The sequence below is a fragment of the Delphinus delphis genome, chromosome 13 (genome assembly GCF_949987515.2).
Source record: "Delphinus delphis chromosome 13, mDelDel1.2, whole genome shotgun sequence".
Lineage (NCBI taxonomy): Eukaryota > Metazoa > Chordata > Mammalia > Artiodactyla > Delphinidae > Delphinus > Delphinus delphis.
In genome coordinates this window covers 65682631-65698193 of record NC_082695.1, presented here as the reverse complement: position 1 = coordinate 65698193, position 15563 = coordinate 65682631, and the positions used below count along the sequence as shown (strand labels likewise).

General features: G+C 44.2%; 1 protein-coding gene across 2 annotated transcripts in view; it reads left to right on the top strand.

The window, feature by feature from the left end:
- The window catches only part of MYO5B (myosin VB), a 382270-nt gene that overhangs the window by 241165 nt on the left and 125542 nt on the right, over positions 1–15563 (top strand). For both annotated transcript variants that reach the window (XM_060029032.1, XM_060029033.1), the window contains exon 10: positions 710–975. In XM_060029032.1, the coding sequence (XP_059885015.1) occupies positions 710–975 (266 nt within the window). The remainder of the gene's footprint in view (positions 1–709; positions 976–15563) is intronic.

Sequence of the window (15563 nt, the reverse complement as noted above, 5' to 3'; positions counted from 1 at the left end):
ATCTGTTCCTTATTTTTTGCCATTTGTCCTAGCTCTCCACCTAGATTCGCTTTCTTTCCAAGTGGCAAGTGCTTAAAGAATGTAAATAAGTTCCGTTATGTGTTTAGTATGACCGGGGCTAAGATGAAAGCAAATCTGCTTGGAAGCTTAGGACGGTGTGATGTCAGTGTGCTGTCATCGTCCAAGGGGGTCAGCTCAGGGCTCGTCCCGAGCGCACTGCTCTAGACCGCGTGCGAGCCCAAGGTAACACTCAAAAGCGAGGACCTTTCCGGGGCTGTGGATTGAGCGCTGCATGTGGAACTCTGCAGCTGGAAGCTACGTTCACTGGGATTTTGCCGCTGGCTCCTTATTCTTAACAGATTATCTGTTCCTAAGTTATCAGTTCTCATCCTGCACCCTTCACTCCGGAGCCCTCTCCTCCAGTTACCCTTCAGGCCCTGGCAGGGGAGGAAGGGACAGGGAAAGTGGAGAGTTGTTTTTTAAAGCCCTGCTGCTGATGTGTTCATGAGCAGGTATTATCAGTTTGAGCAACACTCTTTGGGCCCCTATTGTCACCTAGTGGTGTGAGAGTGCATGAGATGGCTGGGGCAGTGGCTAGGGATGAAATGGGGTTCTGGGGGGCCTAGAGTTGGGTTCCTTCCCTCCCTAGAGCATGGTGGTGGGCTGTCCTCCACGCCCCTCCTGAACCCTTCTCCCATGTCTCTTCCAGCCCAAGGATGAACACCTGAGCAACTTCTGCCAGCTGCTGGGGGTGGAGCACAGTCAGATGGAGCATTGGCTGTGCCATCGCAAGCTGGTCACCACCTCGGAGACCTACGTCAAGACCATGTCCCTGCAGCAGGTGGTCAACGCGCGCAACGCCCTGGCCAAGCACATCTACGCCCAGCTGTTTGGCTGGATCGTGGGGCATGTCAACAAGGCCCTGCACACCTCGCTCAAGCAGCACTCCTTCATCGGGGTCCTGGACATCTACGGGTAGGACGGTACCTCCTGCTGCCGATCACTGGTGTCTTCCTGCTGGCATTTTAGAGCCAGCGGGGACCTTGGAGACCTTCCTGGTGGTTCTCAACCAGGGGAGTGTGAAATATGGGGGAAGGGAGCATTTTTGGCTGGGTCTCTGCCGGCACTTGGTGGCCCAAGGCCAGAGATGCTAGGTGTCCTACAATACAGAGGACAGTCCCGAGGAAGAATGGACCCTATCAAACACCAGTAGCTCCCCCACTGAGAAACCCCACAGACAGCCCTTTGTCCTTGTGGGAAACTGAGGCCCAGAGATGGCAGTGTCTTGTTCAACATCAGACTGGAGGTTTCTGTGAACTTAAATTCAGGTTTTCTACTTCAGTTATGTTTTATTTAAAACTATCATCCGACCTCATTCACGATGTTACCAATCAAGGTGATTGTTTTAATACCGTAACTGTGCCCAGGGCTGCGATACAGATTGATACTGTGTGTGGTCATTCCTGAAGTTTCTCTGCATTTTAGAATTCTAGCCTAGTGGAAAAGACAGTTACTCATGACAGTGTAACTTACAGGGAGAGGCAACCTGGCATGTAGAGAGTGTACTTCACTAGGCACTAGGAGACTGGCTTTCTGACTCATTGCTGTCCCCAGCTAGCTGAATGACCTCTACAGATCACAGCCCTTCTATTCTTTAGTTTCTACAGCTTGAAAGGAAGTTTTGAGCCACAAGTCTCTCTTAGGTGCATTCCAGGTCCTTCTAGAATTGCTTGAAATTATATGCACTGGGCTGAAACCTTACCTGCACTTCTTTTATGATCAATGTCCTGCCCTCTTTAAGCTAATAATAGATGAAATCCTCCTGGATCTTTGTATCACAGAGGTCATGGTTTCTGTCTTAAAATAGAACTTTGGACGCTTAGAAGTGCAGAGTTGTAACAGCCACGACACTCTGGTAGAAACGACTGCTCAGTGGGCTGACAAGCTGGTGCTCGCCTCATGTTGAGGCTGTAGTAAAGGAAAACCTCCTCTAGAAGCGGCCGCTTTCCCGTGCAAAGATAGGCTCAGCTCCATCTCTGATGCGCTTGTTCATCACTGGGCTTTGAATCAAATCATGTCACATGCTGTGGCAGTAAACTTGATTTCTGGCATCACAGAGGCTTCCAGAACATGCTGCAGAGTTAAGTCACATGCACGAGCTACATAATACAAGAGACAACAGAAGAAATTGTAACAGGGTCGGTTTGAGGGTTTGGACACTTGGTGCTGTACGAGTTTCAAGGCAGAAGAGTGCACGCTTGTTGGCACAGTCAGGAAGAGCTTCACGTGGAAGGTGAGGCTTGAAATCGATCTTTCAAGGAGAGAGTAGAACATGGGTGGCGGGGGAGACCCTTTGGGACAGGAGCACAGTCCAGATGGTAGGAAATAAGCCACCTCCTAGGTGATGCGGAGCACAGTGGAGGATGACCTGGGGGGAGGCAGGAGAATGCATCCTCCCAGGGCTCTCCAGGGTTCTAGCCGAGTGACTGTGGACATGCCACTTCTCTTCTGCTCCATTGAGTGCCTGCTTTTTGACTCAGCCCTTCCAGTTGCTCTGGGGAGAGCAACACAGAACAGTCTGTGCACCCTGGAAACATACTACCGAGCTGTCAGTAATTAATTCTGTGTCATTCATTCCTCTGCCATGAGTATTTTCAGGTAATTGGGTTTCAAAAAAACTGACCTTTAGTGTCACATTCTGATGTAAGAGCTAGAGAAAGTCAGGATGCAGCATCTGACCTGGTTCCCTTAATCTACTTGGGCAAGACTCTATTTTTACTGAGTTTTCGGTGTGGGAAGATTAATGTGGAGACTCACTGTTCTTGTTGTTTTTTAACATCTTTATTGGAGTATAATTGCTTTACAACGTTGTGTTAGTTTCTGCTGTATAACAAAGTGAATCAGCTCTATGCATACCTGTATCCCCATATCTCCTCCCTCTTGCGCCTCCCTCCCACCCTCCCTGTCCCACCCCTCTAGGTGGACACAAAGCACCGAGCTGATCTCCCTGTGCTATGCGGCTGCTTCCCACTAGCTATCTATTTTACGTTTGGTAGTGTATATATGTCCATGCCACTCTCTCACTTCGTCCCAGCTTCCCCTTCCCCCTCCCCGTGTCCTTAAGTCCATTCTCTACGTCTGTGTCTTTATTACTACCCTGCCCCTAGGTTCATCAGAACCATTTGTTTTTCTCGATTCCATATATATGTGTTAGCATACGGTATTTGTTTTTCTCTTTCTGACTTACTTCACTCTGTATGACAGACTCTGCGTCGATCCACCTCACTACAAATGACTCAGTTTTGTTTCTTTTTATGGCTGAGTAATATTCCATTGTATATATGTGCCACATCTTCTTTATCCATTTGTCTGTCAATGGATACTTAGGTTGCTTCCATCTCCTGGCTGTTGTAAATAGTGCTGCAATGAACATTGTGGTACATGTTTCTTTTTGAATCACAGTTTTCTCAGGGTATACGCCCCGTAGTGGGATTGCTGGGTCATATGGTAATTCTATTTTTAGTTTTTTAAGGAACCTCCATACTGTTCTCCATAGCGCCTGTATCAATTCACATTCCCACCAACAGTGCACGAGTGTTCCCTTTTCTCCACACCCTCTCCAGCATTTATTGTCTTTAGATTCTTTGATGATGGCCATTCTGACTGGTGTGAGGTGATACCTCATTGTGGTTTTGATTTGCATTTCTCTAATGATTAGTGATGTTGAGCATCCTTTCATGTGTTTGTTGGCAATCTGTATATCTTCTTTGGAGAAATATCTGTTTAGGTCTCCTGCCCATTTTTGGATTAGGTTGTTTGTTTTTTTGATATTGAGCTGCATGAGCTGCTTGTAAATTTTGGAGATTAATCCTCTGTCAGTTGCTTCATTTGCAAATATTTTCTCCCATTCTGAGGGTTGTCTTTTCGTCTTGTTTATGTTTTTGTTTGCTGTGCAAAAGCTTTTAACTTGCATTAGGTCCCATTTGTTTATTTTTGTTATTTCCATTTCTCTAGGAGGTGGGTGAGAAAGGATCTTGCTGTGATTTATGTCACAGAGTGTTCTGCCTATGTTTTCCTCTAACAGTTTTATAGTGTCTGGCCTTATATTTAGGTCTTTAATCCATTTTGAGTTTATTTTTGTATATAGTGTTAGGGAGTGTTCTAATTTCATTCTTTTACATGTAGCTGTCCAGTTTTCCCAGCACCACTTATTGAAGAGGCTGCCTTTTCTCCATTGTATATTCTTGTCTCCTTTATCAAAAATAAGGTGACCATATGTGCATGGGTTTATCTCTGGGCTTTCTATCCTGTTCCATTGATCTATATTTCTGTTTTTGTTCCAGTACCATACTGTCTTGATTACTGTAGCTTTGTAGTATAGTCTGAAGTCAGGATTCCTCCAGCTCCATTTTTCTTTACAAGATTGCTTTGGCTATTTGGGGTCTTTTATGTTTCCATACAAATTGTAAAAGTTTTTGTTCTAGTTCTGTGAAAGATGCCATTGGTAGTTTGATAGGGCTTGCATTGAATCTGTAGGTTGCTTTGGGTAGTATAGTCATTTTCACAATGTTGATTCTTCCAATCCAAGAACATGGTATATATCTCTCCATCTGTTTGTATTGCCTTTAATTTCTTTCATCATTGTCTTATAGTTTTCTGCATACAGGGCTTTTGTCTCCTTACGTAAGTTTCATTCTTAGGTATTTTATTCTTTTTGTTGCAGTGGTAAATGGGAGTGTTTCCTTAATTTCTCTATCAGGTTTTTCATCGTTAGTGTACAGGAATGCCAGAGATTTCTGTGCATTAATTTTGTATCCTACTACTTTACCAAATTCATTGAATAGCTCTAGTTGTTTTCTGATAGCATCCTTATGATTCTCTATGTCTAGTATCATGTCATCTGCAAACAGTGACAGTTTTACTTCTTTTTCAATTTGGATTCCTTTTATTTCTTTTTCTTCTCTGACTGCTGTGGCTAAAACTTCCAAAACTATTTTGAATAATAGTGGTGAGAGTGGGCAACCTTGTCTTGTTCCTTATCTTAGAGAAAATGGTTTCAGTTTTTCACCATTGAGAACAATGTTGGCTGTGATATTTGTCATATATGGCCTTTATTAGGTTGAGGTAGGTTCCCTCTATGCCCACGTTCTGGAGAGTTTTATCATAAATGGGTGTTGAATTTTGTCAAAAGCTTTTTCTGCATCTGTTGAGATTATCAAATGGTTTATATCCTTCAGTTTGTTAATATGGTGTATCCCATTGATTGATTTGCATATATTGAAGAATCCTTCCATTCCTGGGATAAACCCCACTTCATCATAGTGTGTGATCCTTTTAATGTGCTGTTGGATTCTGCTTGCTAGTATTTTGTTGAGGATTTTTGCATCTGTGTTCATCAGTGATATTGGCCTGTAGTTTTCTTTCTTTGTGACATCTTTGTCTGGTTTTGGTATCAGGGTGATGGTGGCCTTATAGAATGAGTTTGGGAGTGTTCCTCCCTCTGCTATATTTTGGAAGAGTTTGAGAAGGGTAGGTGTTAGCCCTTTTCTAAATGTTTGGTAGAATTCACCTGTGAAGCCATCTGGTCCTGGGCTTTTGTTTCTTGGGAGTTTTTCAATCACATTTTCAATTTCAATGCTTGTGATTGGTTTGTTCATATTTTCTGTTTCTTCCTGATTCAGTCTTTGAAGGTTGTACTTTTCTAAGAAATTGTTTACTTTTTCCAGGTTGTCCATTTTATTGGTATATGGTTGTTTGTAGCAGTCTCTCCTGATCCTTTGTATTTCTGCAGTGTCAGTTGTTACTTCTCCTTTTTCATTTCTAATTCTTTTTTTAAAATTTTTTTAGTTTTTATAAACTTTCTTCTTTTGATTTATTTTGGCTGTATTGGGTCTTCGTTGCTTCACGCAGGCTTTCTCTAGTTGCAGTGAGTGGGGGATACTCTTTGTTGTGGTGCGTGGTCCTCTCACTGCAGTGGCCTCTCTGTTGTGGAGCACAGGCTCTAGGGCGTGTGGGCTTCAGTAGTTGTGGCGCATGGACTTCAGTAGTTGTGGCTGGTGGGCTGTAGAGCGCAGGCTCAGTAGTTGTGGCGCATGGGCTTAGTTGCTCTGCAGCATATGGGTTGGGATCTTCCCAGACCAGGGCTTGAACCCGTGTCCTCTGCATTGGCAGGTGGATTCTTAACCACTGCACCACCAGAGAAGCCTTCTAATTCTGTTGATTTGAGTCTTCTCCCTTTTTTTCTTGATGAGTCTGGCTGATGTTTTATCAGTTTCGTTTATCTTCTCAAAGAACCAGCTTTTACTTTTATTGATCTTTGCTATTGTTTCCTTCATTTCTTTTTCATTTATTTCTGATCTGATCTTTATGATTTCTTTCCTTCTGCTAACGTTGGGGTTTTTTTGTTCTTCTTTCTCTAATTGCTTTAGGTATAAGGTTAGGTTGTTTATTTGAGATTTTTCTTGTTTCTTGAAGTAGGATTGTATTACTATAAACGTCCCTCTTAGAGCTGCTTTTGCTGCATCCCATCGGTTTTAGGTCATCATGTTTTCATTATCACTTGTCTCTAGGTATTTTTTGATTTCCTCTGTGATTTCTTCAGTGATCTCTTGGTTATTTAGTGGTGTATTGTTTAACCTCCATGTGTTTGTATATTTTACAGTTTTTTTCCTGTAATTGATACCTAGTCTCATAGCATTGTGGTCAGAAAAGATGCTTGATACGATTTCAATTTTCTTAAATTTACCAAGGCTTTATTTATGACCCAAGATATGATCTGTCCTGGAGAATGTTCCATGAGCACTTGAGAAGAAAGTGTATTCTGTTGTTTTTGGATGGTATTTCCTATAAATATCAGTTAAGTCCACCTGGTGTAATATGTCATTTAAAGCTTGTGTTTCCTCATTTATTTTCATTTTGGAGGATCTGTCCATTGGTGAAGGTGGCGTGTTAAAGTCCCCTTCTCTTATTGTGTTAATGTCTATTTCCCCTTTTATGCCTGTTAGCATTTGCCTTATGTATTGAAGTGCTCCTGTGTTGGGTGCATAAATATTTACAATTGTTATATCTTCTTCTTGGATTGATCCCTTCATCATTATGTAGTGTCCTTCTTTGTCTCTTGTAATAGTCTTTGTTTTAAAGTCTGTTTTGTCTGATATGAGTATTGCTACTCCAGCTTTCTTTTGATTTCCATTTGCATGGAATATCTTTTTCCACCCCCTCACTTTCAGTCCGTATGTGTCCCTAGGTCTTCTAGACAGCATATATATGTGTCTTGTTTTTGTATCCATTCAGCCAGTCTGTGTCTTGTGGTTGGAGCATTTAATCCATTTACATTCAAGGTAATTATCGATATGTATGTTCCTGTTACCATTTTCTTAATTGTTTGGGGTTTTTTTTTTGTGGGTCTTTACTTGGTTATAGGTTTTTCTCTTTCATCACTTTAAATATGTCCTGCCACTCCCTTCTGGCTTTCTGAGTTTCTGCTAAATATCAGCTGTTAACCTTATGGGGATTCCCTTGTATGTTATTTGTTGCTTTTCCCTTGCTGTTTTTAATATTTTTTCTTTGTAATTAATTTTTGATAGTTTGATTAATATGGATCTTAGTGTGTTTCTCCTTGGATTTATCCTGTATGGGACTCTCTGCACTTCTGGTCTTGATTGACTGTTTCCTTTCCCATGTTAGGGAAGTTTTTGACTATGATCTCTTCAAATATTTTCTCAGACACTTTCTTTTTCTCCTCTTCTTCTGGGACCCCTATAATTCAAATTCTGATGTGTTTAATGTTGTCCCAGAGGTCTCTTGAGACTCTCCTCAATTCTTTTCTCTTTATTCTGCTCTGCGGCTGTTATTTCCACTATTTTATCTTCCAGGTCACTTATCCATTATTCTACCTCAGTTATTATTCTATTGATTCCTTCTACAGTATTTTTAATTCCATTTATTGTGTTGTTCATCATTGTTTGTTTGCTCTTTAGTTCTTCTAGGTCCTTGTTAAACGTTTCTTGTATTTTCTCCGTTCTATTTCCAAGATTTTGGATCATCTTTACTATCATTACTCTGAATTCTTTTTCAGGTAGACTGCCGATTTCCTCTTCATTTGTTTGGTCTTGTGGGTTTTTTCCCTTGTTCCTTCATCTGCTGCATATTTCTCTGTCTTCTCATTTTGTTTAACTTACTGTGTTTGGGGTCTCCTTTTCACAGTCTGAAGGTTCGTAGTTCCTGTTATGTTTGGTGTCTGCCCACAGTGGGTGAGGTTGGTTCAGTGGGTTGTGTAGACTTCCTGGTGGAGGGACTGGTGCCTTTGTTCTGGTGGGTGGGGCTGGATCTTGTCTTTCTGGTGGGCAGGGCTGTGTTTGGTGGTGTGTTTTGGGGTGTCTGTGAACTTAGTATGACTTTAGGCAGCCTTTCTGCTAATGGGTGGTGCTGTGTTCCTGTCTTGCTAGTTGTTTGGCATGGGGTGTCCAGCACTGGAGCTTGCTGGCCGTTGGGTGGAGCTGGGTCTTAGTGTTCAGGTGGAGATCTCTGGGAGAGCTCTCGCCGATTGATATTACTTGGGGCTGGTAGTTCTCTGGTGGTCCATTGTCCTGGACTCGGCTCTCCCACCTTGGAAGCTCAGACTTGACATGCGACCAGAGCACGAAGACCCTGCCAGCCACACAGCTTGGAAGAAAAGGAAGAAGAAGAAGAAAAAAGAACGAACAGATACTACCCAAAACCAAATGGTAAAAGCAAAACTAAACAGACAAAATCACATAAAGGAACGTACACATACACACTCACAAAAAGAAAAAAAAAGGGAAAAAAATTTTTGTAAATAGTAAGAAAATAAAAATTTAGAAAAAAGAAAGAGAGCAGCCCAATCAGTAAACAAATCCACCAATGATAGCAAGCACTAAAAACTAAACTAAGATAAACGTAACACCAGAAACAAATCAGACGCAGAAAGCAAACCCCAAGTCTACAGTTGCTCCCAAAGTCCACCACCTGAACTTTGGGAACATTCATTGTCTATTCAGGTATTCCACAGATGCTGGGTGTATCAAGTTGATTGTGGGATTTAATCTGCTACTCATTAGGGTGAATAGAGAAATTTCCCTTTCTCTTCTTTGTTCACACAGCTCCTGGGGTTCAGCTTTGGTTTTGGTCTGTCCTCTGCGTGTACGTTGCCCTCAGGTGTCTGTTTCCCACCCAGACAGGAGGAGGTTAAAGCAGCAGCTCATTAGGACTCTCTTGCTCACTCAGGCTGGGGACAGGGCGGGGTATGGTAGTCACAACTGGAATGTGGGCCTGCGGCAACTGAGGCCACCATAACATCAACAGCCTGAGGCGTGCAGTGTGTTCTCCCAGGGATGTTGTACCTGGATCATGGGACCCTGCCAGTGGCAGGCTGCACAGGCTCCCGGCGGCCGGTGTGGGTAGTGACCTGTGCTTACACACAGGCTTCTTAGTTGCAGCAGCAGCGTTAGCAGTTCATGTCCGTCTCTGGAGTTTGAGCTGATAGCTGCGGCTCACGCCTGTCTCTGGAGCTCACTTAGACGGTTCCCTGCCTTCTGTGGGCACACAGAGCAGGAATCCCGTGTCCTCGCACACCCCAAAACAATGGTCTCTTGCCTCTTTGGCAGCTCCAGACTTCTTCCCGGACTCCCTCCCGGCTAGCTGTGGCGCACTAGCCCCCTTCAGTCTGTGTTCACGCAGCCAACCCCAGTCCTCTCCCTGCGCTCCGGCTCTGACCAAAGCCGAACCTCAGCTCCCAGCCCCGCCCGCCCCGGCGGGTGAGCAGACAAGCCCCTCGGGCTGGTGAGTGCTGGTCGGCACTGATCCTCTGTGAGGGAATCTCTCCGCTTTGCCCTCTGCACCCCTGTTGCTGTGCTCTCCTCTGTGGCTCCGAAGCTTCCCCTCCTCCACCCCGTCTCCACCAGTGAAGGGGCTTCCTAGTGTGTGGAAACTTTTCCTCCTTCACAGCTCCCTCCCAGTGGGGCAGGTCCCGTCCCTATTCTTTTGTCTCTGTTTTTCCTTTTTTCTTTTGCCCCACCCAGGTATGTGGGGAGTTTCTTGCCTTTTGGGAGGTCTGAGGTCTTCTGCCAGCGTTCAGTAGGTGTTCTGTAGGAGTTGTTCCACGTGTAGATGTGTTTCTGATGTATTTGTGGGGAGGAGGGTGAACTCCATGTCTTACTCCTCCGCCACATTGAAGGTCTCCCCGTTGTTAATGGCACGTAAAAGCAGTATGACTGCAGTGCTGCTGATACGTACAATACCATGCCTTAGTTCTGTTATAGGTACATGCTGTCTTAGCAGTGCCTTGAGCTTCAATAGGTAGCTCCTCCCTTCTAAGGGATCCCCAGCGAGAGGAAGGCCTCTGTGGGTTGGGCTGCTGGTGCTGCTGAGTCTGGAGGTGTTAGCTGAGCCCCTGCAAGCTGGGATTTTGTGTTCATATTTGCCATTTAATTTTTATAATTGAGTTTATTTGCTCTAAGATCCTGTGCCCGCCCAAAGGGGAGAAATAGATCACAGGGAAGACTTGTCTTTGGTGTGAAGGTGCACTTGTCCGTGGGTGGATGGGCATCCGTAGGACTCCATCTCCTATTTCTGGTGCCAGCGCCTGACCTGTGTGTCTCCTTCCTCCCCGTGCGGCCGTGGGTTCCTTTGAGAACATCTGACAGCTTTTCAGCGAGGACAGGTCCCATCGCAGGGGGACTGTGCAACCTGGGGCCCTAGACAAGCACTCTCGGGGAGTCTCCTCCCCTTCTGCTTCCTTCCAGGTGCGCTATGCTGTTTCTCTTTTTTTTAATCCTTGTTCCTTCTCAGAAGCTAATTTACTTTTTCAAACCTTGTCATAAAGCGGTCATACTTAGAAAGCGATTCACCTCCTCCTGGGGAGAGAGAAATGCCATGCACGGTTCCTCCTCCGTCTGCCCAGTCAGTGCCGGCTTCACATGCTGTGGGCAGAGTTCAGGATGGCAAGTTAGATAAGGTGGGCTCAGCGTGAACCAGCTGCTGTCTAACTGGGCCGTTTGTGGCCAAGTAAAAGCACTTACAGACCACCCTGAAGGCACATACACCTGCTCCTCAACCGTTCTGGTCTGCTGAGAAGTCATTCTCTTTCTTTTCTGGTAAGAAGGTATGTAATGAATGCTTAGGAGACTAAAACCAAAAGCTTCACAGGAAAGCAGGTGACTTGAATCTGGAAGTACTCTTTCTGATCCATCAGGTTAATGACACTATTTCTTAATCCGGGAGAAAGTGGCAACATTTGGTGGAAACTGGGATTTACATTGAACTATTTACTGTCATCTCCCTTTCCCAATCATGGTGTTCTTCTGCCTTGTTTCCTGTGGGCTTCAGACACCTTCCAGCTCTCTTTCAGAAACCTTCAGAAAAGATACCTTTCAGAAACCCACTGAATCTTTTGTTTTCAGTTACTTGAAAGTGGGTGTCCTGCTTGGTACTCTACCTCTGTGACCCTGTCTAACGACCTCCTCTCATTTCAAACTAATTCCTGTTTCTAGGCTTTATTTACAAACAATATGACTATGGCAAGTGATTCTTCCATGGCATCTGAAAACTCCAGCATTTTTTAAATATTTTGAGTTTCCTACCCAAATCCCTGACCACCAAACTCTGGAGAGGGAGGAGACCATCTATCCCAATGTCTCACTCGTTGTTTCTCAGCCCTAGATGTGGGGATACCTTGATGCACATAGAAGGTGCCCTTGGGATGACCTAATGTTTTTAATGTTCTTACTCCTCCTTGTCACCTGTGAGCAAAAGAGAGCGTGTGGCAGCTGCAGAGAGCGGGAAGGAGGGTGGGGCTAGGTTTCTGAATACATTAAAGCCCACTGATTAAGAGGAAAGGAAGAAGGAGTTATCTTCCTCTCTGAATTAGGTTGGGAATGTGCAACAAGCAAATAAGAGTGGGATTGCTGCCCCCTCCCCTGCAAGCAGGTACTGATTCCTTCAGCTGGGATGACTGTCCGTAGATAAACTGTAACACCTAGCTAGAGTGTTACTGGGTCACCAGTCAGGCTCATTCTAGAGACAACTGGAAGGAGTTTCATAGTATAAATGAGCCACTCCAGATTTTTGTATAAATGTTTAATATGTCACTATAGAATCAGCAGCTAGAGTGAATAAAGTCACTTCTGTGGACATAAGCAAGCAGTGTGTGAGCCAGCATCATGCATACATACCTCCCCTTATCATGATCTTCTGAAGGGTAGTTAGTTCAGATGGTAGAAAAGGCTGTGAGCGCCTACGTAAACTGCTTGGGCCACAGCTGCCTCCACCGCAGCTGTGGTGAGCCCCCTGCTCATAGGCCCTTCTCTCAGGCTCTCCTGAACAGTTCCAGATACCCAGTGTCCTGGTAGAAGCACGGCTTCCCTACATCTCGCTCCCCTGCCCCAGCTCCAAAAAGTGCAGAGCAAGCAACACCCAGGGCAATTTAGCCAACCCAAGCCAAGCTCTGTTCCTTAACTAAGGATCTGTGAAGCTGCCTGCAGGGTATTTCTTACCAGGCAGGGGATGGAAATTAATAGGAGAGAGCCAGGCAGCTTTTGGCTGGGGTTTCCTTCTCGTGTTGCATTAACCAGCATTTGCCTCTACGGGCTTGGTTAATTACAATCGTAACCCTTTATTCCTCTCTCCTCCTCGAGGCAATGAGAAATAAATGGTTCCAATTTGGGAAGAATACACATTTATTTGTCTTTGACCTGAGCCTTCAAAATGCCAAGACAGCAGGAGGCTTTGGCTATGGCCAGCTCATTCTTGAAGAGGACAGTTGGCCTAGGGGACTTTGGGAGCAAGGCAGGGATAGATTCATGCCTAATGCCGAGGAATGGTGAGGGAGAGGATGCCGAGGGACGTTTGGGCCCCAGGAGCAGGAAATGGGGTTTGCTGGGATTGTATATCTTCCTCAGTTCTTGTGTTACTTTCTGTGTCTCTTATGGTATTTCCTAACTTTAAATTTGCATCCAGCTCTACTCAGTGCTTTTTAATGATTTAAAAAGTATTTTTAAATTGTAGTTTAAAAAAAACACACAATATAAAATTTACCATCTTAACCGCTTTTACGTATACAGTGCAGTAATGTTAAGTATATTCACATTGATGTGCAATAGATCTCTAGAACTTTTTCATCTTGGAAAACTGAAACTCTATACATTAAACAACTCCCATCTTCCCTCACCCAGCCCCTGGCAACCACCATTCTACGTTCTGTCTCTATGATTTTTTTTTTTTTTTTTTTTTTTTTGCGGTACACAGGCCTCTCACTGTTGTGGCCTCTCCCGTTGCGGAGCACAGGCTCTGGACACGCAGGCTCAGCGGCCATGGCTCACGGGGCCAGCCGCTTCACGGCATGTGGGATCTCCCCGGACCGGGGCGTGAACCCGTGTCCCCTGCATTGGCAGGCGGACTCTTAACCACTGCGCCACCAGGGAGGCCCTTGTCTCTATGATTTTGATACTTCCACAGACTTTGTGTAAATGGAATCATAGTATCTATCTTCTGGGACCATCTTATTTCACTTAGCGTAACGTCCTCAAGATTCAACCATGTTGTAGCATGTGACAGGATTTCCTTTTTTTTTAAAGGTGAATAATACTGCATTTTATGCATGTACCACATTTTATTTATCTATCCATTGATGGACATTTGGGCTGCTTCTGCCTCTTGGCTATTGTGAAAATGCTGCAATGACCAAGGAAGGGTGTGCAAATATCTCTTCTTTTAGACTTCTTGGATATATAACCAGAAGTAGGATTGCTGGATCATATAGTAATTCTATTTTTAATTATTTGAGGAACATCCATGTTGTTTTTTATAGTAGCTGCACCATTTTACATTTTTACCAGTAGTGCCCAGGGGTTCCAGTTTCTCCACGTCCTTGCTAACACTTGTTGTTTTCTGTTTTTTTGATAGTGGACATCCCAATAGGTGTGAGGTGGTATCTCGTGGTTTTGATATGCATTTCTCTAATGATTTATGATGGTCTTTTCATATGCTTCTTGGCCATTCATATGTCTTCTTGGAGAAATGTTTTAAGTTCTTTGACCATTTCTAAATCAAGTTATTTACTTTTTTTTGAGTTGTAGGATTTCTTTATATATTCTGGATATTAACCCCTTTTCAGAAATATGATTTGCAAACATGTTCTACAGTTCTGTAAGTTGCCTTTAATGATATATTTTAAGTGAATTTCTTAGGCTCACCGTTTACCTTCATCATTTTGATGGAAATTCTTTCTTTTTTTTGATGGAAATTCTTTGTGTCTTTGTTATGTTTTGTTTTCTTGGTCTTACTCTTCAAAATAGACTTACAGATAATTTCAGAACCCTAAGTTATTTATTCGGAGAAGACTACCCATCCCCTCTCTGTCTAGTATGGAAAGGTTTCATGGCGAATGGAGGGGGAGAAATCAGTGATTGCATTTACCCTGCAGCCTGTGAACAGTGATCCAACCTTGGACAGCCCAGAAGATTCCTGGACATGTGTTCTTCAGGGTAGACATGCATAGCTGGCCCCAGTGTTCTCAGATCCAGCAGATCACCCGAAGCAACTGGGTTCTCCCTGGAATCTCTGAGTCTCCCAGGAGAGCCATGTAACTCAGAGTGCTCGAAAGTCAAGCTCAACCTTCCAGAATTGCTCTGACACAGCCCTTTGGGGCATTCCTGGAACCAAACACCACTACATAGTCTTAAAGCTTGGATAAATTCCCATTTCTCTCTGTCCATGCCAGCACCCCCATGAATTCACCCTCCTTTAAATTCTTGTAACGCATAAAATCTCTACTAGGGAAGGTTTCAAATACTGGTTTCATGTTACCCTCCTAATAGCTCTGTTGGGCAGGGTCCATGACTTGCTCTTCTTTGCAGCCCTTACAGTTCCTGGGACAGTTGACTGATGGATTGGGAGAGGGTTACCATATGGTGGGCATCTTTCTGTCCCACATTAGATTTTCAGACATGGAGAATAGCCGGGAATTGGAGCACACTGCAAACTGAATGGACTTAGGTGCTCCAGAAGAACTATTCTTGACCTTGGGATGTGAGCAGTGCCTAGAACTGTGCTGTCCCTGAAGGACAAGTCCTATGTGGGGACATCTGGGCACAGAGAGAAGCACGTGAGCAGAATTCAAGTCCTGCCATTCTTAGGTGCAGCTGGCACCCCAGGATTGTTTAGTAAAGAGATAAGAAGGGTTGGCCTCCCTAACAGACTGCAAGGTGCCCTTGTGAGGTTTCGTGGGCTTCAGGAGGGAAAGAGACCTTGAGAGGACTTGTTTGACTTTTAGTACTCATTCCCTAGAAGCCCCCCTCTATGTCTAACCTATATCACATATCTTTTCTTTTGACCTTTGGTAGAAGGATAGAGAGAGGTCTTGGTGAAATGGAAAGACAAGCCTGAGCTAAGAAAGTCTAGTTCCTTTGACCTGTGTTCCAGGGGAAGAACTGTTTCCCAACCTTCAAAGCATCTTATTGCCTCTCTGCTCTGGAATGAATGGTTCGTGGAGGTTAATAATTAACTCAGAGTGACAGGTTGACTTCTTTTTATTGCAGTTTCACTTT